Source organism: Plodia interpunctella, chromosome 2, assembly GCF_027563975.2.
Source record: "Plodia interpunctella isolate USDA-ARS_2022_Savannah chromosome 2, ilPloInte3.2, whole genome shotgun sequence".
NCBI classification, from domain to species: domain Eukaryota; kingdom Metazoa; phylum Arthropoda; class Insecta; order Lepidoptera; family Pyralidae; genus Plodia; species Plodia interpunctella.
In genome coordinates this window covers 11,923,393-11,950,633 of record NC_071295.1, presented here as the reverse complement: position 1 = coordinate 11,950,633, position 27,241 = coordinate 11,923,393, and the positions used below count along the sequence as shown (strand labels likewise).

The 27,241-nt window shown below is 36.8% G+C and overlaps 1 protein-coding gene across 9 annotated transcripts; it reads left to right on the top strand.

Moving 5' to 3' along the window:
* Positions 1–1,752: 1,752 nt before the first annotated feature.
* On the top strand, positions 1,753–18,397 carry LOC128681600 (bromodomain-containing protein 7-like). Of its 9 annotated transcripts, none has more exons than XM_053765651.2 (14): positions 1,755–1,913; positions 2,001–2,116; positions 2,414–2,542; positions 2,955–3,161; positions 3,395–3,595; positions 4,173–4,196; positions 6,202–6,364; positions 7,283–7,420; positions 7,711–7,851; positions 8,828–8,964; positions 9,427–9,614; positions 16,273–16,339; positions 16,400–16,457; positions 18,158–18,397. In XM_053765651.2, the coding sequence occupies exons 1-14, from the start codon at positions 1,886–1,888 to the stop codon at positions 18,238–18,240; spliced, it is 1,680 nt and encodes a 559-aa protein (XP_053621626.1). In that variant the 5' UTR covers positions 1,755–1,885; the 3' UTR covers positions 18,241–18,397. The 9 variants fall into 9 exon arrangements, with proteins under 9 accessions (XP_053621654.1, XP_053621643.1, XP_053621593.1 ...); XM_053765659.2 differs by having other exon boundaries at positions 16,273–16,349; XM_053765618.2 differs by having other exon boundaries at positions 1,754–1,913; positions 16,273–16,457.
* The last annotated feature ends 8,844 nt before the right edge of the window (positions 18,398–27,241 follow it).

Below are 27,241 nucleotides of genomic sequence, written 5' to 3'. Positions count from 1 at the left end.
CCCCCGTCAGTGGCGAGAGGTGCGATAATGGACTGTGGCCGTTGGCATCATGTCAAACAGTTCCTTTGACAAGATTTCGTTCAGTTCGAACAGTTCCTACTTTCTGAAGATTTCAACTGTTAATTGTTTCAAACCACAGCCCATTATACAGACGATAAAAGACACACAAGGAGGCAAATTAACGCTCGATTGCAAAGTTTCAGTATCGTATGTAGCCAAGCCTTGGCTACAGACGATACCGAAAACAAGGATTGTCGACAATTCGTATGGCTCGTCTATACAGTGATGAGCCTAACGAATTTTCGACAATAGTAGTCAAATCAAATTCAAATTCAAATCATTTATTCAGAAATTAGACCTTCACAGGCACTTTTTCTCGTCAATCTTTATATTTATAGTTATTTCTCACAAGCTACAAACTACTGGCATTTCGGAACGACCACTGCTGAGAAGAAATGCCGAAAGAAACTCATTTGAACAGTGTTGGTCCCTATCATGCCAGATCGGCTTACCATTATTGTTTCTTACAATGTTTTTTTTTCTTTCTAATAATATATAAAAGTACATAATGTACATAGTCAAAAGGTATATCAAAACACGTTATGATTGTGATCCGAGTGCTGATTATAATATATATATATTGATGTGAAACACAATTAACTAATAAATAATTAATCAATCAGGTGCACCCGCTCATATATGACAATTTTTTTTCATATAAGAGCGATGTTGACGTCGTATTGTGTTTACAATCTAACCTTAGATAACAGTTACTCTATCTAAGCAAAGCACTAACTTACTGTAGTGTCACAAAGTCACATCCTTGACTTCACTTCACTAGTCGATCGATACCTAGTAAAGGAAAAGGTATCCCCTGACAATTTTTTTCGCCATCAATTCGCACCCTTCCCCCTTCGTCGCATCGTCGCGTGCGCCACGCGTGTGGGAGAGCGCGCGGCGCACGATCACACGATACAATTGATTGATCACGGCCGCCTAACTATTGCCATTATATAATCTGTGACTGTGAGGATATGGGGTCGTTGACGGGTTGCGCAGGTATGAATGGTCAGGTGTCGCTGGTACTTAATTGAAACTGCTGTCATTATTACACTTAACTTATGTAATAGGCTTCAACAGGCCGGCTGGCAGGTAACCTATATTAGGTACACACGGTTCTTCGACATCATGAGGAGAGGAATTTCGAGTAAGAGTAGTTATTGAGTACCTCGTACCGTACGAGTAATTTTTTTTTGTGTTCATGAAATTCACTTTGTAGAGAATGTGATGAGAAACCCATGTACGAACCATATTTGGATGCCGATTCCACATTATCCGGCAACAGTTCGCTAAACTTTGGCGGATTTAGTATACATTGCTGATTTTTCATTGCGGTAAATAAAAGCACTCATACAAACTACGCAATGTTCATGTATTCGCTTTGGCATTTGTGCGAGTTCAGCTATGGTATGCGCCTACAGAATATAATAAAACACAGTATCGCCATCTTTGATTACAGATTGAAACTTTTAAGAATGCCATCTATTGGTAGACTCAGGTAGACTGATACACTATTTAGTACCTACATAAGTTCCTCAGGCAGAAGTACAAACCTTTCATGCTTTTTCATTCCATATCCCCACCGATTACATGTAGCCACCAATCAAATTTCAACGGCTGGCAATTTAGCCAATAATGAACAACATGAAGTAATTTCAGCCAATACAAAATACATCACTGACTTAAAGAAATTGACATTTTGACAATAAAACAAAATGGATAGTTGAGCAAGAGGGCAGTTGCGGTTTTTGGTGGTTTATTTAGTGAATTTCTTAGTTAAATTGACTAAAACCCGTGTAAAAAAAGTTGAAAATAATACAGAATCATGGAGGATTTAGATAAACTGAGTTGTAGTAAGTAAACATTTCGTGGTTGTTGGTCGTTGTTTTAAAACCTACATATTATTTTAAATGTATTCTAAACATTTTCATTTGGTCTAGCAGAAGAAGTATTAGATATGAGCGATATAGACAATTCTGCTAACGATGAGCATAAGGAATGTGAGGAAAAGCCAAAATCGCAGAAAAAGAAACGAAGACGAAGAGAAATCGATATGGTATGTATATCAACTCTTGCCGTCTCCCGGCAGGATTGTCACGCCTTGTCCTTATCTAGCGGAGGCTTTAACAGGTTTTCATGGACAGACTCTGTACTTACAGAAATGGCAAAACAGTTTTAAAAAAAAAAAACGTTTAGTCAGTAATTTCATAACTTTGAATGTTGTATTGCATAAACTGCATCAGTTAATAAAGAATCTTTCCATCTAAGAGCAAAGTCTAAATGTGCCCTTTCTGAAGATTTCAACTATTATTTGTTTTAATTAATATATTTATCATGTTTAAAACATTTATAGATAAAGTTGTCAGATGATGATGAGACTGATGATGAGGGAGTGGCCAAAAAGTTGATGCGGCATCTCAGCCCGGGCCCCGGGCCTCACTCCCCGGCATCCCACAGGGAACCCCGCACTTGTGTGCTTAAGGTACTATTTAGTTACCAGCACTGTAGTGTTTGTTCATGTCACTGCCGCTTTATGTATTAACAAAGTGATTGCTAATTCCCCTCTTTTACCATATTGAGGTCCATACAGGGTAACTTGATAATTGACAGTAAATTATACATATGAATTTTGCAAACTTCTGGTCTTAAATAATTGAATTTAGTAAGTATAAATATGTGGCAGTTGCTTGGGACTTGAAAGTGACTAGTGTTCTCATGGAAACTCACTTATTGTAACAGTATAATACACCTATTAAAATAAATTGCTATATATATTTTGGTATTGTGATTGACTGGTAGAGAATGCTATATGGCGATAAGTCCACCATTTGTACATATTTTTTTGTGATTATGTGCAATAAAGTTTTAATTAAATAAAAATAAATTCATTACAGGCAAGTCAGAAACGGAGGCCTCTATCTCGTCTCCTAGAGCAGTTGCTTCGTAACCTAGAGAAGCGGGACCCCAACCAGTTCTTTGCGTGGCCTGTCAATGACAACTTTGCTCCAAATTACTCCAATATCATCAGGAGGCCTATGGACTTCTCCACGATGAAACAGAAGATTGATGATAATGAGTATAAGTCACTCAATTGTTTTATTGTAAGTTCTCTTTGAACTAATACCTGCAATAATTTAATGTATCACCTATTGGTCGATTGTTTGAAAAAGCCTCAGTAAATAATTTTACATGTTTTTGTATTAAAGTTAAATAATAAATAAATAAATATAAAAATTAATGAAATCCTCGACTCCAAACTTGCCAGTTTTTATATTCCTATCATTTAACTGGCCCACTTCAATAGAAGTAAACAGCGCGGACACAAAATTAACAGAGCGACTTCAAGTTGATGTGTAACAACGCGATGAAGTACAACAAGCCGGGCACGGTGTACCACAAGGCGGCGCGGCGACTGCTGCACGCCGGCCTCAAGCAGCTGACGCCGCACAAGCTGCGTCCGCTCGGGGACCTGCTCACGTACATGTACGAGATCCCCATCCGCGAGCTCGGCTTCGACATCGGCAAGATGGACGTGGTGAGTGAACATGCTGTTCTAATAATATTAAACTCTTCATCATACGTCTAACATATATAAAAATTCGTCTATATATTGTTAGTTGGATACTTGGTAACTAAATTCCGATATTCGAAGTACGAATGGAACTTTAGATTTGGACCATGTCCTCTCGTAAATTTTTTTTTGTCGTACAAAGGGTCTTTGCCTAGGCTTACTGATAGGTAACAATAGCATTTTCTATTGGGACATCAGGTTGTAAAATCACTGCCAAAGTTTCAAATTTGTAAGGTTTATTTGCTTATTTCAACTTCGATTCGATGAATTAATCACTACAATTTAAATCCACATAGATATGCAACACTTTGCTTATCATCTTTTTAAACACTGTGATAATTGTTAAGATTTTAAAAAATTATAATTTAAGATGTTTGTGCCATAACATAAGAAAACTCTTAATACTTAACATTTAATAAATTAACTACAGCACCACGACCCAAACCTGTCCTCAATTCAAAAAGTAATCTACCCACATTTTTTATTAATTTTTTTTTTGATTTACAAAACTTGTTTATAAAAATTACTTTTTGCAATGCAGCCTCTTAGGACGTACGCGCGAAAGGTGACCCTTTCATATATATATATCTTTACTGAGTATGTTTCGTAGAACATAGCATATTAGTTGCTTTCCTATATACAAAGGGTTTCGGTGTTGTTTTGTGCGGTTTTCCAAATAGAGATTTTGCTCCCTAGAGTTTTTGCATGTTAGTGGGATGTCTTTTGAGTTTGTGTTGAAGTGAATAAATTATTTCGTCTTATCTAAGAATTCCCACAGTAGTGCTTTTCTGATGTAAAAAAAAAAAGGAAAATCGGTGTGAGTATTTGATTTTATTATTTACTTTTTTAGGTTATTTAATTTCTAATGTTGATGATTCCGACAGTTTATTATTTTCTCAGAAAAACTTATGAGAATACACATTTATTTATAAAATCAATCGGCAATATATATATATATATAATGTGGACTGCATTAGATTCAACGTCATATACAGCCAAGTTGCCAATTGCTTCAACGCAAGTTCAATAGCCATAATTTTAGACACAGTGCGAAAAATAACAAGTGATGCTATAAACTTAAACCAAATTTTCATTACATGGCAAACAAGTTTGTTTGTTAGACAAATTAAAAAAACCTCAACTTTCAATATTAATTTTGATACAACTTTGGAACGGCTGAATCGATTTTGATCAAACATATTTAAGAACCACCGCCAAAAAAGTAGCTATCAAATATAAAAAAAAGCATCCAAATCGGTTCACCCGTTGATGAGCTACAGTGCACCTACACAGACAGACACACTTAACGGTCATGTTTGACATAATAATAATGCCAGTATTGTAAATGGCATTCATGAGAGGTTTTCGACAAAAGTATTTTTTACATTTGCACGCCACTAGTCTCGTATTGAAAAAAATAGGGCTAGCTTCACTGCTAGCTATATTATATATTATCCTATTATTTCGTATATCCTAATACTGTTCATAACTATTTTACTTTTGATCAAAATGTTTTTATTCAGACCAGATATAATATTATAATCAATCACATTGAGTTTTGCATCAGTTAACCTTTTGGCGGACACTGAACGAGACACAAAATGAGATCAATTGTTGTCGCCATTATACACTATAATGTCTAGCAAAGGGTTAATGTCAAAGTTAAAATAGTTTAAAGCAGGAAACCTGTGACTAATTTTATACTATATAATTGCTGCGACAGCCATAAGACTCCGATGTAAGTCCTAAACCCTTTTTCCTACGAGAGTTTAGCATGTTGCATCTCTCATGTGCTCTCACTATGTACACGTATATCTTGTCGGGAATCGACGTAGTCTTTTTGCACATTACTCGTAAGCGCAATCGTCTCGTAATGTCAGCTCCACACTGTCGCCGAACTCGGACACGTGCCGACGCGAATGCGTGAACATTGCACAGCTAGTGTGAGTGCTTTTGTTTACTGCAATGAAAAACCAGCAATGTATACCAAATCCGCCAATTTCGGTGGGGTGAAAGGGGTGGAATTTCCAAAAGTCCTCTTTTAGTGCTCATCTACACTCCCTAGGGAACCTACATGCCAAATTTCAGCTTCCTACGCCCAGTAGTTTCGGCTGTACGTTGTCTGTCAGTCAGCCAGTCACTAAGTAACGCAAGAGTTTTTTATTTATAAATAGATAAAAGATACATAATTATGTGTAAATAAATAAACATCTAAGACCCAGGTCAATCTGAAAAACTTCATTTTCCATCTTTATCTGACCGGGCATCAAACCCGGGGCCTCCAGTGTAGCAGTCCGGCGTGATGACCATTAGGCCACGGAGTTGGAGGAAGTTAAGTTTCGACATACGAATGTGAATGCGCAATATCGTGTGTCTATGGCTATCGCAGCAATTACATTAGGCCGGCTCCACGTTGAACTCACGACAAATGCCGACGTACATTGCCTACTTTGTATGTGAGCTTTTTTTATGCAATAAAAATACAGCAATGTATGAACAAATTGTCAAGTTTTGCGAACTTTTTGTCGATAGTGTGGCGCCGGCATAATACGTTTTTACATACCCAACAGCATAAAGTCCTGAAGCGGAGCAGTCCAATCAAGAGCGGCGGGTCCGAAGCGGAGGTGGTGTCGGACGGGGGCGGGGGCGGGGAGCGCGGGGAGGAGGGGGACACCGTCAAGATACAGATGGAGGCTGCCAGGGAGATGCATCGCCGGCGGCTGGCTAAGAAAGGTGAGGGTTGAGAGGCTTTTATACTTTGCACGAGGTTGTTTGCGACGTGTAGTTCCGTCCTGTAATACGACCACTCAGTCATCTTTCCGTGGATCTCAGAGGAGACGAAGGAATAAAATGCCTTGACAGCTGACAGGATACAATACCGCTCCCAAAGAGGGTTGGCTGGTCGTAGAGTTATATACGAATAAGTAAACTGTTAGACCTTTTCCAAGATTTCTACATAGAACATTTAAAAACGGAGTACATGCAGCTTTTTTATAAGCTACTTATTTCTTTTTGTGATAAAGAAAAGATTGTTTTCTTATACTACTGAGCAAATAAATTGGCATGCGGCCCACCCGATGGGAAGTGGTCACCGGAACCACCTTCAAGATATAAATTAATTTAGAAAAAATAATTGAATACGTTTTCTGTCTTTTGATTTTTACCGTCCATTACCGTTACTGAAAATTCTACTTCTCCACCACACATCACATCACATACACACACACATCTTTATATACCACACTTCAGATGTTTGTATGATGTATACTATTTATACAGGGTTACTGGTATCTAAAGCATAATCTTCCAAAGGCGCATAAGGTACATAGAGACTAACATCTTTTGTTCTACGACTTTTGTCTAAACGTAATAAATACAAAAAAATTCCTTCTTTTTGTTTTAATGTCGTTTCTATAAAACGTTTAACCCTATGTTCGATTCCGTCTCGTGTTGCTTGGCTATTACATAGAGTTAGGATGTGTAGAATCGCAAATTAGATTGTATTTTTTTATATGAAAAAAAAAATTACTACGAATTTCGAAAAGTCGTAGAATAAAAGTTGCTTGTTTTGATGTACCCAATTAGTCTAGGAGGTTTTGCGTTTGATACCTGTAACCCTGTATATTATTAAAAATATTCACTTCATCACAGCTTTCCCACGCATGGACTCCGAAGGAAAAACGACCCTGTGCCTCGTCACTAACACAGTCGAAGGGTCTGGCGAGGACAAGCCGCTCACGATTGGCAGATTGGTCGGGAAACTTACACAGGGAACCGGGACGTTGCATAGTAAGTTTTTTTTTATTTTCTAACTTTTGTTATGAAATGTATTACATGTGTAGAACATAACCTGGAATAACACAGGGTGTTTTTTTATCCCAAAATTTGCATTGCTATATTTTTCATCTTTTTTATGTATTGCAAAGGACATAGTATGACTTACGATTATACCTCCCATCGTGCAAGAAAAAGAGCAATATCAGTATGTATATTGCATCAAAAACTTCTTAGCACTGCGGGCATTATCTATCTATATATATTTGTTATCTATAGCTGTATTATAATCGTCGTGTTTTCAGCGCAAAGGGAAGACCGTCGTAACATAGCAAAGGGCGTAAAACCATTGAATTATGGGCCGTTCAGTTCGTACGCTCCGTCGTATGACAGCACTTTCTCTACGCTTACTAAAGACGAGTCTCATCTTATATACCACACTCTGGGTAAGTTTGAATGGCTACACCTATCATTCTCATCCGAATGCTTCCGCAGCTGTTGAGCGTCGGAGTCCTGGGATCGCTTTCCTACATTTTCGTCTCCACTTAGCGTACGCCACTTACGTAATTTGGCTGTATATGTAAGACGTGACCGTACCGGCGCAGGTGGCTCTAGTGGAGTTTATTGAGTTAGAAATGCTATTTTACCGATGGTATATAAATACAGTTGATGAGTTCATTCGTTGAAAGTCGATCCTGGGTGCACCGATCATGTCATAATAATGCAATGTCATGGAAAGTAAAGCGACATGGAAAATTTCAACCCTGTAGGATAAGTGGAATTCGGTGAAATGAAAACAGGTGAAACTTTTTTTTTGGTTTCGTTTATCCATATGGAAAGGCAAAGGGATCTAAGCCCATACAGCCATCGTGTGTAAAAATCCGTCAGCCAGCCATAGATAATCTATGGCTGGCCTACGAAAATAGGCTTCGATGGTATGGTCACGTTATGAAGGGAAGGGAGGAAAATAATATTGTAAGAAATGTTACGGATTTGAAATTGAATGGGAAAAGAAGTAGGGGCACGCCGAAGAATAGGTGGATTGAGTGCGTTAGGCAGGATATGGCTAAAATGGAAGTAACAGATCGGTTAACATCAGACATGAGAAGTGGAGTAAAATATTATACATAAATTTATATTTAAAAAATGGTAAGCCCTTCTGGCATAATAGGGACCAACAGTGTTTGAATGAGTTTCTTTCGGCATTTCTTCTCAGCAGTGGTCGTTCCGAAATGCTAGTAGTTTGTAGCTTTGGTAAACTTTAATTTAATTTAGAATATGACGTGAAAAAGTGTCTGTGAAGGCCTAATTTCTGAATAAATGATTTTGATTTTGATTTTGAGGAGACTGACATGCTGTACCGACCACACATAAAGTGGGATAAGGGTAGGCTGATGATGATTTTGTCTATTTTGTCTTCAGCGGCAGAGACAGGTCAAGGCAACGAAGAAATGCTACGTTTCGCCCCCGACTCCCCCTGGACACTGTTCTACGACATGGAGGCCCTGTTCCCTGATAAGAAACAACAACAGCCAGAGACTACGCCCAAGGAGGAGCCGGTAAGTTGTTTATTAGAAGATAACGATGTCTATAGGTTTGTCTGTGTCTGATTACATATATTTTTAAAATTAGTTGTTACATTTTAACTTTAGAGTAAAACTCTCGGACAGGATTTTTTAAAATAATTTGCTTTAGATTTAATAGGATTTGAAACATAGATAAAAAAATATAATAATATAATGTAGCTGAAAAAGCAGCAAAGTTCAAGATCTTATGGCTGCGAGGAATGGGAGAGAAATCTTTGCACAATATTGATACATTTAATAAGGCTATTAAAACAAAATAATAAACGTGCGCATCTCAGTGTTAGTTTAGTTCTTAACGCCACCGTGAACGATCGCTCCGTCGCCCTCAAAGGCGACAGGAAATGTCACGTGTCAGGCTTAGCTCTGTCGTCGCGCAGTGCGGTCGTGTTCCTTTGATTTTATAAGTGACTCGTCACGTTTACTGCCTATGTATAGGACACGTCAAAGCACGTGAAGGTGGACATAGAGCAGCTGCGCACGCTGTCGGAGCTGGGCATAGACGTGGAGTTCCTGGCGGACATCGAGGAGGAGCTGAGCGCGGCGCAGCGCGACTACGGCATCGGCGCCGCGCTGCGCCGCGCGCACGAGCTGCTGCTCAAGCTGGAGAAGGAGCAGACTGACAGGTGCGTTATACACACTCTAGTATTAAGTAAAAACTGCTGAATTGAATATTGGACATTAAATTCTATACAAAATGACAGCAGATTTTTGTGCCGATTTGAATCGTCGCGTAACGGATATTAGATTCAATGATAAATTGCTGCTGTGTTGTTCGGAATCGTTTGTGTTTAACTTTTTTTATGACATTGATCATGCTGATTTTGCGTATTAAAAAGTTAATTAATTATTTCCAATGAGGCAATGAGCAGTGCCAAAATGGCAAAATCAGATGGCTAATAAATTATTATTATTATTATTCATTTTTATTACACTGCAGTGTATAAAGTTCAAGTCCGCGGTAAAAACACTTGTTGCACAAAAAACGATCCGACAAACAGGGATGCCGGTGACTGTGCTTCTTCTTTTTCTTCTTCACCTGCGCTTTGGAAGTCGGCAGTAGACTTAATTTAAGTGATTTTTTGACGTCAATAAGTGATGTATATCATTCTATATAATAAAATTCAAGAAAGGCCAAATTTGTACATAGGATTTTTTTTTTTAATTCTTCATGGAATATACTTGGTTACTGATATAGATGGTGAAAATATAGTTTTGGAATTTTTTGTCTGTCTGAAATCACTCAAAATCTACTGGACCGATTTGCTTGAAATTTGGTATGTAGGTACCTTATACACCAGGTTTAACATCTTAGATACATTTCATCCCGTTAAATAGTCAGGTTCCCGTAAGATAATTAATTTTTAGTGTTCCGTACCTCAAAAGGTAAAAAGGAACCCTTATAGGATCACTTCGTTGTCCGTCTGTCTGTCCGTCTGTCAAGACCCTTTTTCTCAGGAACGCGTAAAGGTATCAAGTTGAAATTTACACCAAATACCCAGGTCTACGGTCTCTTTCAGCTCAACTTATATGTTAACGCGATCAAAAAATATTACCTTTTATGTGGCATATTTTGCGATTTCACAAGGGAATCAAAACCTATAGGGTAGTCCCGTAGACCAAGAATCATGAAATTTGGCAAAAAGTTGGGGCATACCGTACTGATATAGGAAATAATCTGAAAATCGTTAATTTATAGTTACATCACTGAAAAAAAGTTATATTTGTAATTTTACGTAATTGGTGTATTTTCACTGGTGTAGTAAAAGAATCAAAACCTACAGGGTACTTCCCGATGACCTAGAATCATGAAATTTGGGATAAAATAAGGGGATACTATGCTGATATAAGAAAAAATCAAAGATCACTGAAAAAAAAGTTATATTTGTAATTAGTTACGTACAAAATGAGTGCATACGCCCGCTTTTCACCATTCCCACTAGAAGGCACTGTGCCTTTATTGATCGCGCTATGGAGATTTTTTAGCAACTTGATAAGATAGCAAAGTATTTCGATGGTTTTCACACGGACATAATTGTTTTCTTGATGTGGTAGGTACTTATTTTGTTCCTGTCGTCTGATTCCGATATTAGAAAATTCGATTTCGACTATTAATCGTTTTAAACTTTGAAAATGATATCTTTTCCATGTCTGGATTGTGGTCTGGATAATATAGGCTACTTTTTATCCCGAAATTCTATCCCGAAAGGGGAGAAATAAGGAGTGTAAGTGTATGAAACTTCCTTATTATTGAAGTGAGACACATAAAATTTTAGATTTACGTTTGTAGGTTAGTCAATAAGAATAATTCTGTCATAGGACTTTGATAATTCAATCCCTATAGGGATAAAAAGGGAGTTAGAAGTTGTTTGTGTTTACATGAAATAATGGCGTTATGCTTGTTTGTGTATTCAAAAAAGCATATTGCCGCCTTCATACATTGCTGGCTTTTTATTGTGGTAAATAATAGCTCTCATACAAATAATGCAATGTTCATTCATTGTGTCGGCACGGTGAAAATTGAAATAAATCTGACGAAATAGACCAGATGCCGACACGAATGAAAGTACATTGCATATTTTGTATGAGTTTTTTTATTTACCTTAAGGAAAACCCAGCAATCTCCTGGCTAATGTACGGAGTTATACTCTGGGGAAATAGTACGGACGCAGACCGCCTATTTATCTTACAGAAAAAATGCGTAAGAATTATACAAAAAACTTCAAAACGACCAATACGTGCCGACCACATTTTATAGAATTAAAAATTCTTACCTTACCGTCGATATATATTTTAGAGGCATGTAAATTTGTACGTAAATATCCTGAATTTTACACAAAAAAAGATTTACCGCGACGATATCCTCCAAGAAAGAAAAATAAATTGGTGGTACCCTCCTCAAATCGGAATCTGTTCAGGTCCGGTCCACTATGCATGACAATTAAAATATATAACAGCCTACCCGACTACCTACGAAATGAACAAAAAGAGAAAATATTTTTAACAAAATTGAAACTTTTATTGACGGAGAAATGCTATTATTCTTTGGACGAGTTTTTAAACGATAAAGTATATACTATAATTTTGACATTTATTATATCGATTGGACATTCACAATATTAATATTTTTATTACTAATTATTATTTTTCTTGACTTATTTTTTAAATATTTATTAACTATGTAATTTAATTAACTTATTATGACGTATTTTTATCGTTTTATTATAATATTATTATGAGATGACATAAATTATTAATAATAGAAATTGCATCTATATAAGTAACTATTGAAATTTAAATTTTATAATAATACCGCCTGCCGTTCCATATTGTCATGTAACGACAATGGAATTAGGTGTGATTTTAAACAATTGTTTATGTAAAAAAGTAATTTTATTTCACAAAGTAAAAAGGGAAAGGTACGGAACAATTACATAAAATAAAAGGTTTACAAAAATATGGGCCCAGGAGGACGCTTGACTGATATCGGCGATTATAGTTAAAAATTTAAGTAAATTAGTGAGGTTAAAATGAAGACCGGCAGGCGTTGGATGGTCCCAGCTCTGCGGGTTACCTATCGGCTGTTCTAGCCGATCGAAATCCTCTCCAGATGATAATTTTAATAAAGGAGCATTCGACAGAAGGTGCGGATTCGGAAGATAACTCTTGAGGCCCGTACTTTGCACCCTGAATCAATTAGAATCTATTGTAATACCTTCTACAATTTGGAACCAACAATTATAAGTTGGTTTTGTCGGGCAGTTTCTCAAGTTAATTATTATGTGGTAAAATTTCAAATATTAAGTTTTGGAATTATTTAATTTTATATTGAGCATGATAATAAATGGAATTATTTTAGAAAATTGTTGGTTTTAAATGACAAAATTCCAAAGGGTCAGTAATGACCACACCTAAGGTTGAACAAAATGACATTTCTTTGTTTTTGGAATATTCAAACATGAAAAATGACACCAATTAAGATTCGAAATAGTATTCTCTCTACAATAGTATGGATCCAGATTTAGTTAATTCTAGGCCAAATCCTAGCAATTAAAAAAAAAAATCTACACAAGGCAATACAGTTAAGTATCTACCTTCAACATATTTTTACAACAAATTTAAAGACTTTCCAAAACGAGATTAATATTTTCAAGATTAAAGGAATTTCTATAGGAAAACTATGAAAAGTCAGTCGTCAGTTGAGTTACCTTTGCAGGGTTGGTATGATGAAGACAATGGGTAAGTAATACCAAGCAATCCCAAATTGTGTGCGGGTCATTGGAACTCGTTGCAGGGTGCAGACGGATCGGGTAGGACGTTCCTGTGCTTCTATAGATATTGGGATCGCTCTTTCAGATATTTTGGAGAGGTGGGAATAAAAAGTACACTGAATAAAAGTGAAGTGGGAGCCACTTGAGTTGTTTGAGTGACTCAATCCGAATATGAACCTGATACAGAAATTCTGAAGACGCTCAAGCTTATTGAGGTGCTCCTCTGTAATATTACAATAACATGAATCAGCATAGTCGAGGATTGGATGAAGTAGTAACTGAGCCAGCGAAATTTTGGTATCAATTGGCAGAAAGTTTTTTAATCTCATGAATGGGCCAGCCGATGCAAAAATTCTCCCACTGACTTCGGATATCTGAGGAGACCATGAGAGATGACTGTCAAATATAATGCCAAGGTTTTTAACTCTGTCACTGTAGCTAACGCAGTTCTCTCCGTGGTTTGTCATTTTTGTCGCTTTGCGGGACATTTAAGTGAATGATTTAATGGGGGAATCCCGTAATACTTGCTTTTGTGATTTCCGAAGAGAAACGTTATAGGCATATATGACAATTTTTTATAGGTATATTAAAAAAAAAACAAAAAGTAGCCTATGATATTTACTATCCAGCTCACCACCTCCACACCAAACAGCATCTCAATGCGTTGCTCCGTTTTGACGCGAAAGACGGACATACGAACTTTCACATTTATATTAATTAGTGTGGATGTTTGTTCGGGTAAAATCTTGCAACTAAATTTTGAAGCTAATCTACGATTCAGCTGAAACGTTTTATTTTTATTTTTTATTTTTTTATAAACAAATATAAATATATTAGGACAAATCATTTGAGCTAGCCCCAAACTAAGTTCGAGACTGTTATGGGATACTAACTCAACGATACTATATTTTATAACATATACATATACAAGGTGTTTGGTCAATCGTATATAAAGCCGTGACAAGCCCATATCCCAAGGGTCATATAAGTTGCGTGGTGATGAAAAAATATTTATATCTTGTAATATTTTTTTCCATACAAAAATAAAAATACAATATTTATTTTTCTTTAGTGACATCCCTAATTCTAGAAAAGGACAGCAATACATGATGTATTGCCGTCCTACTTGACACCAACCGCAAACACTCTTTTTAAGTTCTAGTCTCCTAGTACAATTCAATCTTGTGCCTCAAAATGTTTCAAAAACATACCTAACTTTCCTTTGAATACGCCGCCTTTGATGAAGCTGCGCACGCGAGCGCGCGCTCGCCTGATATCGGCGGACGACACGACCTTGACACTACACACTTTTTACAGGAAACTTTCAATACTAATCTTCAACACATTCGTCCTAGATTTAATAATAAATCACAACACTTGAATATGTCGCCTTTGATGAAGCCGCACGCGCGCGCGCCCCTGATATAAGCGGACGACGCGACCTTGACACTACACAATTTTTAATAAAGACTTTCAATACTAATCTTCAACACATTCGTCCTAGTAAAATTACAAAACAACCAAGGCATTTTGCGTAGACCGGCAAATTACAAATGTCCGACTATGCCGTTCACCACGATAGGTCACCGTCACAAGTTCCAACAAACATACAAACATCATCATAATCTACTACTAATAATGTGTCAAACTAATAGTGTCAAAAAACAAACAAAAACAAAACAAATCGACACGACGACAATTTGAAATAAAATATCACGTCATAACGTCGGCGTTTCTCAATCGACTGATGATAGGTAACTTAACTTCCGGCAGTCCAGGATTCCAAAATGTCTGTCCGCCTAGTACCTATTTAGAGTTCCTCGCGCTAGATGTGAAAGAACCATAGATTTGTGTGTTTCTTCCCCAGCCGCGTCGGAGCCGAGGGATATTAGTTGTTAGACCATCATTGCTTAAACCGCTTTTCGAGATTACTCTAAAATGCAGCAGCGTGTGAACAAGTAATAGTAAAAAAATTAAATAAATAAAGTACTCATACCTTACCCTACATCGCGATACTTACGATTTTCTTTTAAATTATTAACATCAGTAATAATACGTAAACGTAATATAGTATCGATAAGTTAATAAGGCATAACGCAAGTTTCGAACTTACTGTGGGGCTAACTTAATTTTTGGGGGCCTCTTAAAGCCCGGGGCCCCAAAAATTAAGTTAGCCCCACAGTAATACGGCGCAATAATGTATGTGCCTAAAAATATGAAATTTGACAGGAAAGTAGATGACTAGAAAACGACTCCTAAGGAAGGATTTTTGAAAATTCCATTTCAAAGAGGGTGATATAGGGTTAGTTTGTATAGAACATTATTATTTTTGAAGTTAAATAACTTGAAATTTTAGGTAAGAGGAAGAAAAGGAAAATAAAACAATACATTGTGTAGATTATGAAAATTGTGTCTCCAGGAAAATAATGGAAACTTATACTAAAATGTTTGATTTACATATGTGGTTAATAAAAAACGGGACGTAATACGTCGTGAAAAAAAAGGACGGCACGCTTTGGTGGAGCAGTCGGCAGGAAGCGGGAGTGGGAGACGTAGCGGGAAATGGGACAGAGACACGTAGGTAGTGGAAAATTGGTGAAGCATGTAGTGGGTAACGGGGCGGGACATATTGCGAAAACGTGATGGGACAATATGTAGGAAATGGTACGGGAACTGGTCCAATCCCGCTTCCTGTAATGTAGGTAACATTTCAGGAAGCGGGATTGGTGGACTAGTTGCGAGACGGAACACGTAGCGGGAAACGGTAAATTAGACTAAAGATGAGATAGGTACTAATTTGAATCATATATATTTACCAGTCTTACAGAATATGCGATGAAATAATGACTGAGATTTTACTTCAAAAAAAGGGCAAAAGCAAAAGCTAGTATTAAATAAATAATTTTGAATTTGAAATTGTGCGAAGTGAAGACGAAAAAGTAGAACAGCGAGTCCCGGGCTTAGTTTAATAGAGAGAGAGAGAGGATTAAACTAAAAACCGGTTCTGTGTTAGGTTATCAGCGCCGCCGCCGTGGCACCTGTCCCTGCTGGCGCGCGCGGGCGCGGGTGCGGCGGAGCGCGAGCTGGCGCGCGCGGCGAGCGCGGCGCTGCGCGCGATGGCGGCGCGCGTGCCGCCGCGCTCGCTGGCGCCGCGCGCTGCGCTGCGCCGCGCCATGGGCGTCACCCTCGACCACCTCGGTGAGTCGTCGATTGCCACTTTCATTATGTACTTATTTGTTACTCGCCGCGAACGTAGACCTCGCGAACACGATAAACTTTTGATGAGATTATTTTTTATGTTATTTCAAAAACGACTTGACCGATTTTGATGTCCCGCGATCTTAAAAATTCTATTGACTGATCCAGCCCATATACCTTTTAAATTTCATTTTATTTGTAGAAAACATACATTAAAAATTAACAATATTCGCTCCCGTGGTAATTTCAAGATAAAAAATATAAAATCGGGATAAAAGTATAATATACCTAACTTTTGTCAACAATACTACTAAAACGCACTATAACACTATAAAAAATATTGGGACCAAATCTTTTCTTGGTTTATGTTGGCTTCGATTTTCGGACCCTAAGCGATCCAGCTTCTGTATCCATACCACTGAAACTCAACTCCCCAACGGACCAAATTGTTTCTTGTTTTTATTAACGATTGCTTATCGCTTCGCTCCTCGTATCCTAACGTATCTGGCTTTCTATTAACCATACCACTAAAACTAAATGGTCAATTACCGCTAAGTTTTTGTTTTAATTTAAGTTGGCTCCCCGCACCAAAACCTAACCTACCTGCTTATACATTGTAAAATATAACTTGAGTCATATAATAGCAGGAATGAACCGACACATTCAAAATGAGAGCGACAGAGAAATATGTATTATTTTCATACTTGAAAATAATACATATTTCTCTGTCGCTCTTATTATAACTTGATTATAATGACAGATGTCAAATAGTAATTTGACATCTGTCATTATAATCAAGCTATACTTTGTAGAATATTACTTGATTATAATGTTGTAGAGTATTACTTGATAATAATATTACTATTTGACAGATGTCAAATAGTAATTTGACATCTGTCATTATAATCAAGTAATATTCTACAAAGTATAGCTTCTTTTAGCCATATCTATAAAACGAAATAAAAGTTAACTAAATAAATTGAAACGTCAGCAACATTAAATAAAAAAAGTTCCGTGCTAAGTTCCGTTAATATAATATATAACTATGTATGTAACGTTAAGAGTCTGATACGATTTGCGTCGAGTGCGGAATTTTTTTGTACATGTAGGTGCTGGTTAAGATCTCTCTTTTCTATTTTTTGAAACATAGACTCGTCCAAACACTCCATGTGACGTATGCCAGCAATTCGTTCATAACACTGGCTATTTTTGTTCGACAGATACTTTATATATTACGTTTATTATAAAGATTTTGTTTATTTTTTAAATGGGCAAGTTTTTTTTTTGTTTTATATTTGTTTTATCATTCACTAAAAATAATAACAAAAATCGAACACAAATACGTACATTTGATTCAATCAACCTAATTATATAACATAATAATTAATTTGAAAATTATTTAAAGAATTAGTATATTATATATTATATATATTTTTCTGTAAAAACGTAAATGTAAAATCTTTTTGCACATATTGAAACTAATTAAATAAAAATGATTATAATTAAACTTATACTAAAAACTAAATAACTTTAATCTAAAACTAAAAAAAAAGGTCACGCAAGTAAATAAATGGACTTCGCCAACCAACTTTAATAGCCAGTATATAATAGCAATTCTATATACAAACAAAAAAATATATATATAATAATATTTTTGAATCCCTTTAGTTTGACAAATATTGATGAAATTATAATTCCAGACACTCCGATGGCGGTGGATGACTTCGAGCTAGACGGGGAGCACCGCGACACCGACCAGGACTCCCGCTCAGACGACAAATAGATGCGAGATCATGTCATGAGTGGTCACCCATTCAATGACCGACCATTGCGATCGTGACTTGACCGCCACTATCGCGGGCCGAGCCATTAAAATGGCTGATGGTTATGTTATCAGGCCTAATTTTAGGAATCACACATAAATATAAGATTTATACGAATACGCCTTTCATTTCAATTACACTTGGGTCGTTGCAGACCGAACGCGTATGCAGTACTTATATACGTTTATGGTATGGAATTGAGCATCCTGAAGTTTGAAGGAGTATCGCCTTTGGTGGTACAGTCAACAGCACATCAAACTACCCAAATTTATTGCAAACTCGCCGCTCACCTCGCCATAGAGGTTCAGACTGGGTAACTTGATGTGCTGTTGACTGTACTACGTAAACCAGCAAATTACGTAGGACCCTAGCAGCGGGGGTAAACACTTTTTGGGTAAACCCAAGTAAAACTAGGGAAGATATGCGTGCCAATGGTGTGACTAGTAAGGATGCCGATGACAGAGCGGAGTAGAGAAATAGGTATGAAAGGGGGCTTTAGGTTCCGACGACGGGGTTAGAATGGACGGATGTCGACGAATGGCTGCGGAAGAAACTTGAGAGAAAAAGCTCCATACGCATTTGATCTGCAACGATTTTTGATTCTTTTACCGTTCCATTTGAATGTGTGTCAAATGATGAAGAATGCCACGCATGGTTAACTGGTTGGACGGAGCAGTGGGACCACTGCCCCAGTTTGGAATTTTCGTGTATTGTTATTGTACATGAACATGTACAATACTGAAATTTGCGTGAAACTAAAGAGTTACATTCAAAAGTTTATTAGAAACACCCATATATATAACTACCATGATTTTGGAAACGCAAGGGTCATGCCCCTGGTGTTGCAAATGTCCATAGGCTACGGTGACCGCTTACCATCAGATGGGCCGCATGCCTGTTTCTTTGCTCAGCAGTATATATATATTTAAAGTATATATTTTTGGCCAATTAGTAGATTGTAAAATTGACAAAAGTTTTAATCGATCATGAATACGAAAGTCTATTTAATTTGTAACTAGGCGCGGGCCACGCTCCAAATGACGCGCAGACTAAAAAGTAAACATAATGCGCACACTGCTGAATTAATACGTACATGTTTTGCGCTCGACTCCGCTTGGCAAATGGAGCGGGTTCATTACCATATCATGTGTACAGTACAAGCAAACAATTTAATCACGAGCTGTATTGACTCAACCGTATCGATTGTGGTAAAGTGTAGTGTAAATACTTACACGGATCTATTTAAAGTTTTAGGGGTAGGTAGTTTTAGGCTATTGCTGTGTTATTATTTTTTAAATGGACTACAGTCAATTAAATTTAAATCATTTATTTAGAAATTGGACCACCACGGGCACATTTTCACGATATTATACGATTTGATATACTGACTGACAGACAACGTACAGCCGTACTGGGCGTAGAGCTGAAATTTGGTGTGTAGGTTCCTAGGACAGTGTAGGGGAGCACTAAGAAGGGATTTCCTGAAATTTCCACGGGAAACGGATTTTTACTCACGAAGTTGTGGGCAAAAGTTAGTGTAAATGTAAAACTTACGTATAGGAAACCGAAAATTTTGTATGGAAGGTATTTCGATATATTTTGTTTGATTGTTTATGTAAAGAAAAAAATAAGTATCTAACTACTTACTACAATTTAGAATTTTGTATTTTTCAATACTATCTTACAAAAATCCCACAGCTACCATTCCGTAATACCAAAAATTACGTAATTATATTTTATCAAATCTTCAAAAGCATGGTCCGTAAAGTAAAATAGGTTTATGGTCGTCACACATTGAAAGTGTGTATTGTTTGTTTGTGTCTGTTTGATTAGTGGGATGGCGTCACGCACTAACGACACGACAAATATAATTTTGCCTTTCTACTTACGTAATTCACTTTTCTTTTTGATTCGAATACATTCCGAAGGGTTCTGTGTCTTAAAATAAAAAACCTTTTTTAACTGGATAAGGCCTCCAGAAACGACTTACGATTTCTAATATGCTTAAGAATTAATTTGGGATTTTACCATATAACTTTACTAGGTTCATTTAAATAGTTAATAACTGAAAAACTTAAGCCTCAATTCATTTAAAATACATGACATTCTGTACGTTAGATACATCCTAAATTGGGTCTAAACTTCGGCAGTTGTCGTCGAAAAATAATAAGTGTTTTTCTCCCAATACAGAGTCTAGATTATAATTCTCACGTGCCTCTATCTCGGTTAATAATAATTAGTACATAATTAATTTTACTGTAATCTTTTTGCTTTAAATTTTAATTATACAGAACCCTCAGGACCAAAGTAAAAGGCGCACATGATTTATGTTTGTATCAGTGCCGCTGAGTGTGACGGACGGGCTACCAAGTCACACGAGTTGTATCGTAATCGATGTCATAAAACTATCTGAGAATGGTATTTTGCCGATGGCGATGCCGCTGGGTGTCGCACATATTTGCGTATGAATTTATTTATATTACAGATAACATAGTTAAGTACTATAAAAAATTAGTTTTACAACGTTTTATTGAGTTTCATCTGTCCCAAAATCTTGCAATTTGTCGTACAGAGTTGAAAATTTCCACGTCGCTCCGTGACTATTTACTATTATGATAAGCATGACCTATGACACACTGGATTGGCTCCCAATGAGGGAACTCCTCAACGGTAAAGTGTTGAGTGCTGCACGGGCATGATTGTTTCTATCTCGCGTATTCTCGCTATGAATGCAACAATATCTCTATTACAATAAAAGTTTGTAACAAAAATTATTTTTTTTTTCGCTCGTTTTTCTATCGAAATACAAATGTTCTCAAATTCTCTGATTGTATTCTTGTTCACAGTGCAACAATAAGTATAATACAGTAAGCTTTACTGTTCCGTAGCGTGCGAGTTACATAGCAAGTCTTATTTCTCGCTATCGACAAAGCTATAGACTATAAATTAACGCGTTACATCTATTATCGGCCACAAATTAATTTCTACCATCTATCGGTGAAGCACTCGGCAGGTGTCTAAGACTGGTGTACAATGTTAATTCCTGTACCATTAGTTCGTTTAACCGAATCAGTGCATTTAAAAAATATCAATGACTAGATGGTGCCCGGGGCTTCGCTCCCGTGGGAATTTAGAGTTAAAATATAGTCTATAGCAACCTTGGATAATGTATCTTTCTAATGGTGAAATAATTTTTGAAATCGGTTCGGTAGTTACGGAAATTACCCGCCTCGAACATACAAACTCTTATAATAAATAGTACAGAAAGGTATTTTATATTATGGTTATTGCGTTGTATTTTAAATCCTAGTCCTATCCTAAATCCTATAAGGTTTTATTTTTTTTACCTATATGTTTCGACATTCCAGGCCTAACCACCTTTTGTTAGCATAAAACAACAATTAAACGGGTAGGTACATTCACTATATACCCAAAATATACTTTTCAAAATGTTTGGTAATTGTTTATACATGTGCCCACAGCTTTACCAAACCTGTGTGTGCGTTTTGTTTGTTCCACCTTCCGTGTGATCTTCTAATTAAATTGGCTTCAGCAAGGGCTAATAGAAAATCATTTGAAATAAATCGCCGTTTGCTTTTCGTTCACAATAGATAGAATTGGACGCGCTAGCTGTCCGATCGTGCCAAGGGCTACGTAGACCTATACGCTTTCGAACTAAATAGTATCAGATCAGTGTTCTGGTATGAATTTTTGGACGATGAGTTTCAAGTTATTCTTACAGTATTCTGAGATTATATAAATTTCATGGTCATTCATCAGAGATGGCAAAAATTATCGATACGAGGATTGCGATTACATTTATTAATCTTCGGAAAGAATTACAGTTTTAACAACTAAAAAACATAAAGTTCGATGTAACCTGACTACATTTAGTCGAGATTATTTTTCAAAGACGTTATTTTCAAGATTCTTCTTCACTTTCATTAGCGACACCGCCAGTTCTTTGTGTTCCACAAAAAGATTAACATATGAGAGAACAGAAATTGAATATTACAATATTCAATTTCTGGTTCTCAGTCTAGGAAAAATATTTATATTAATAATCTATGCCCAGCAACTGATAAATTACGAGCATTTGTTTGCTGTTCATTCTGCAAAATCGACTCGATGTTAAGATAGGAAGGCGGAACAGGAAAGATTCCTTCGCCTTTTATAGTGATGCCACAGATGATACAACTATGCTGACGTTAAATATGTCACACATTTGAATAGAAATGACGCGGTGGGCGGTTATGAAGTCATAAGATGCGATACGAAATTTACAAAGTAAAGATTTGCAGATTTTATTCCTTTAAAATATTTGTTATTGTTACATTTCAGAAACTTACCTATTTACTTTTTTTAAAGTGAATCGAAGGAGCCACCATGGTCATCGTGCGGATCAATCGTCAGATAGTTCTTCAGTTTTTACTGTGCTTGTATACCTACTAAATTTAATCTAAATCCATCCAATCTATATCTACACTAATAAAGAGATAATTGTAAGTTTGTGTGTAAGGGTAGGTATATTATACATTAAATTTTTTAAAATTACAAAGCAAATCTGCGGAGAACCGATCGAAGGAAGGTTTTCTTTCGATTTGATTAACGGTATGAAAAAGTAAGGAATATCCGACCGTATTCACGAACTTTCAAAATAACTTGGATTAGGCACAGTATAATAAAGTTGTAGGTGAGGCGTGTCAAGAATGTATATTATAGATGCAAAGAAAACTCACAACTAAAATGAGTAATTATAAAAAAGTATCGTTTAAGTTGTACCAGTTTTTACTTCATTGCTTTCAGACAGAGAGACGAGTCAGTTGACTTGCTTTTTTAATGTACTTAGTGAAAATTTATAACTCTATAAGTACGGGGGATTACAGGTGCCATTACAAGCAGTATCTCATAAAATGCCGTATATAGCAGCAGGAGAAATTCTCTTTTGCTAAGGAATTGGTTAATAAATATGTAGGGTCGGCACGTAAACTATTTGCGGCCCGCGACTTCTCCCAATTAGCCGGGCCATGATGTGGTATCGCATTGCCGAGGGTAAAGATAAAAAGCTCTCATATCTGGGCTCTATTCTATATTGTTTTGTTTTCTTCTATAGTCGATAAACGTCGGAGCCTACAGTCCACGTTACTAATTAATTTTCACTTCGCACAGCCTTCGGCAACCCTATTTATCAACTTATATTCATGCGTGCCAATGGTACGCCATTAAAAAAACTCTTTTTCAATTTGCCCTTTCTGCCAGGTTCAGGCCAAGTCCTTATTCCGAACTACTTGATGCAGTCTGAGTAATAAGTCAGCGACCTTCGTTCCTACGGAAATTTTAGCCAAATTTCTAATAGAAACACCAATGAATTCTAAAAACTCTTAATATTTTGTACCTTTATTTGTCTGTATTGAATTTTTTATACATAGCCAATCTCGTCTGTTCTACTCTATAATTTTATTTTCTCAACTACGTATCAGCCCCGTCAATAAGTCCTTTCTCTGTTACTGTCATGTATTGACGTGAAATTTTTGAACACGATTTGTTTTCTCATTAAGTAGTTGCTCGAGCGCATCTCCCATGCGACTGTACCTCTGTACAGTCGCTGTTTCGTCTCGTGATGAACAATACGCCACTCCTCGATAATCGGCCTCTGCGACAACATAACTTTACTCATTCTATATACGCAACTACGACAGAATTATACTGTTTTCTTTCGCGATCTGTCGGTTGTATTCGATACTGAAGGAAAATGCGGGCTGTGAAATTTGCTGCACATCTCTTCTTCATGCGCTTTGGAAGTCAGCAGAAGACAGCTACACACGCTCCACCGCATTCAGGCAAAACAATGAGGGTCACCAGGACAACTTGTGACCTGTACAACAATGCTGCGGCAGAGGTGAAGTTCTGGACATCACAATTTCTGACAGACAGTCTTATCAATGTAATTTTTGTAAATGCATTTTTTAACGGTTTGGGTCCAACGCGCCGTCCTCAACGGGAAGTGCCTAAGTGAAAATTCCATGGACTGAGATTCCAGCCTCTTTTCATTTAACTATATAATTCGGTCGTCCACGATAAAGAGATAATCTTTCTTTTGTTCTCAAAGTTATGGATGTGCCGCGATCTTAGCTGAGGGGAATTCTATCAACACTAGGATTTATCGTTTGTTGATCTTGCGGACAGATACTGGACGCACAAGTTATAGATATTAATAGATATTTACTAGGCAAATTATTTTCATTTCTGGTCCATTTATAAATAGACAAAATCAGTTTTTTTTAACTAAGTATTCTAAAAGACTCGTGAAGATATCCTGTGACCAGCTTGAAGCTGCTTTTGCCAGAGGCTCGGCAGTGAGGTACAACTTGGCAATGGTAGCTTTTTGGACACTTTACTTCACGGCAACGGTTGATGGGTTGTACAATTTGCATTTCCGATTTAGTTACTTTTTCCGCTGTGACGCCCCGGTTCGATTAAAAAAAAAAGAATAAATATTTTACAATTTTTATTGACGTCAACTCTATTTGGAGGTGCCGTAATTCCATATCAACTGTCAAAGACTTTTATCCCCTATATCTCTGTATTTTAGATATTTTGTGCCTTGCGTGGTAAATATTCGTCCTAATGATGCTGATAAAGTCCCCGATAGGGCGGGGATTAGATCATTAGATGGCAACACTTCCTCTGACGTTGCGTGCGGGGAATTTTGCGTATATCGGAAGGACGGGCCACTTTATAAGCTTTGTTATAAAGTAGGATTATATTGAAACTAACTATTTTCTACAGCTTTGCTCGCGTCAATATATACCGGTTGCGTCTGTCATACTAACTTTCTCCCCCTTTCCTGGTCTCTGGGGGTAGCAATTTAAAAAAAGTGGCCTGTTTGAACTCGGGTCTTTATAAATATCAGAGTCGGTTTTCCGCGGTTTAGCTGCGTGCAATCTTGATAGAAATTCGCATTAAAAATAAAAGATTTTTATGATGTAAGATTTCTTATTTAACAATCTAGCTTTCAAATTGTTGGCGCGACTTTGTTTTATTATGCTCATAAAATATTATTAAATAAAATAAAATTTGTAAACATAACTACTTTATCAACATTATTTCCTTGTAGGTATATTGAAATAGCTGTTATCACACGATGTTATTGGCAGATATTTATTCTATTATTATGATAATAATGCGTAATATTGAGACGTTTGATGGCAAATTATGTAAATGGTTTACACAACGTGGGCTTGGCGTCCCACACAGTATCCACTATGTTATTAAACTACTTGTCAATTTAGATTATTATACATTGTTGTGATGATATTTTCGTTTCACTTTGAAGCTTATTATTTCTTACTAGAGCGGTTACACCCACTAACAGTAATAGTGAGGGTTTTTTTTAAATGTTACTGCATATGCTCCTCCCTTATTTAACGTATGGTTCTTCTTCATCACTTATTATTCACTTGGGATCGAAGGGCGAAGTGTAAGTTTTATTTTCACTTCTCACTATCGAATCGATTCGAAGTGAGACGCAGCGAACCAATTACATTGCGGTGTTGTTGTCGTTGCGTCACAATGGCGCGCTGTGATTGGTTAACTACTAATTAATTTTATTAACTACTACCTACTACGAACTGTAAATGGCAAAGTCGCACTACGCACGCACACGGGTACCCTCGTACACTTGCGCCAGAGAACTCTGTTCCGTGACAATTTGAGGTCGCTCTAGGATAGGACCACTCCGTATGCTCCCGTGGATGTCGTACGAGGTGACTAAGGGACACGTAGCTTTAACAGCTGATATATGTATCAATAATATCATTATCACTACATATCATAGTATAAAACAAAGCCGTTTCCCACTCTCTGTCTCCCTATGTATGCTTTGATCTTGAAAACTGCAACGGATTTTGATGCGGCTTTTTTCAATAGATAGTGTGATTCCTGAGGAAGTTTAAGGCGTATAATTTATTATCGTTTTACTCGAGCGAAGCCGGAGCATGCCGCTAGTTCTCAAATAGAGTGGATGTAAGTAAGGCAAGCGGTAGTAAAATCACACAACAGAATATTCAAAATTGTATATTATCTTTTACGTTGAAGCAGGGCTTCTCGGCGTCACAGTCACAAATGCAACCGAGAACACGCAAGTCGAAAGTTCCTTGCAGGATAAGACATTCAGTAAACAAGAGGTCGATACTATATAAAAGAAAATAAATAAATATAACTAAATGAAATTACACTCTTAAAACATTAGCTCGTAAACATACTTGCTTACCTCACCAGTTGAACTTGTCCTATAAATGCGCAGACAGACAGACAGGATATAAACATATATTATGCATTTTCCCCCGTTAGTATTCTAAAGGCCAAACGAGATCTGCATACTGAATGCTGGCGTCTTCACTCGATGAGTTGATTAACTTTAGAAATCGGAATTTGCAAGATTTACTATTTTCTCTGTGAGGAGAAGTGATGACCTGGATTTTTCAGGCAAGAGTGAGTTGGTTACTTTCCTCTTCATAGACCTCATGGCGTATGGTTCCCGCCCTAGGATTTAACCTAGAATAGTAACACTTCATATAGATTCTTGTTGGTGTTTCATGATGACATAAGGGTTCAAATAGGTTTGATAGGTAACAACGGCTTTCCCACAGAGCGTTGACGTTAGGCAGGCTGCCGATCGTAAAATTACGCCGCATCATTGAAAATAGAAAAAAATCCCCAAAAATGCGGCTAATAGTGGGAAAATTTAGTTAAAAAAAATAAAATCCAGAAATTACGTGACTGTTTTTATATGTTTAATATAGGTACGGAAACTGGCCTGATTTATAAACATATTAAACAAATCTAAGACAATTCGTGGAGTAATTTTTTAATTAACCATTATTATAGCTATATCAGGAACTCCATTGTGTAAGAATCTGTTATAAAAAACTCGGGGTTCACACGAAAACATGTAATTTA

What these genes read in the sequence shown, in the direction of transcription:
- LOC128681600 (XM_053765618.2), top strand. Translation starts at nt 1,886, where the DNA reads ATGGAGGATTTAGATAAACTGAGTTGTA. An exon ending in CCCGCACTTGTGTGCTTAAG is followed by an intron (nt 2,543 to 2,954) that starts GTACTATTTAGT and finishes AATTCATTACAG; the next exon opens with GCAAGTCAGAAACGGAGGCC. An exon ending in AGTCACTCAATTGTTTTATT is followed by an intron (nt 3,162 to 3,394) that starts GTAAGTTCTCTT and finishes CAAAATTAACAG; the next exon opens with AGCGACTTCAAGTTGATGTG.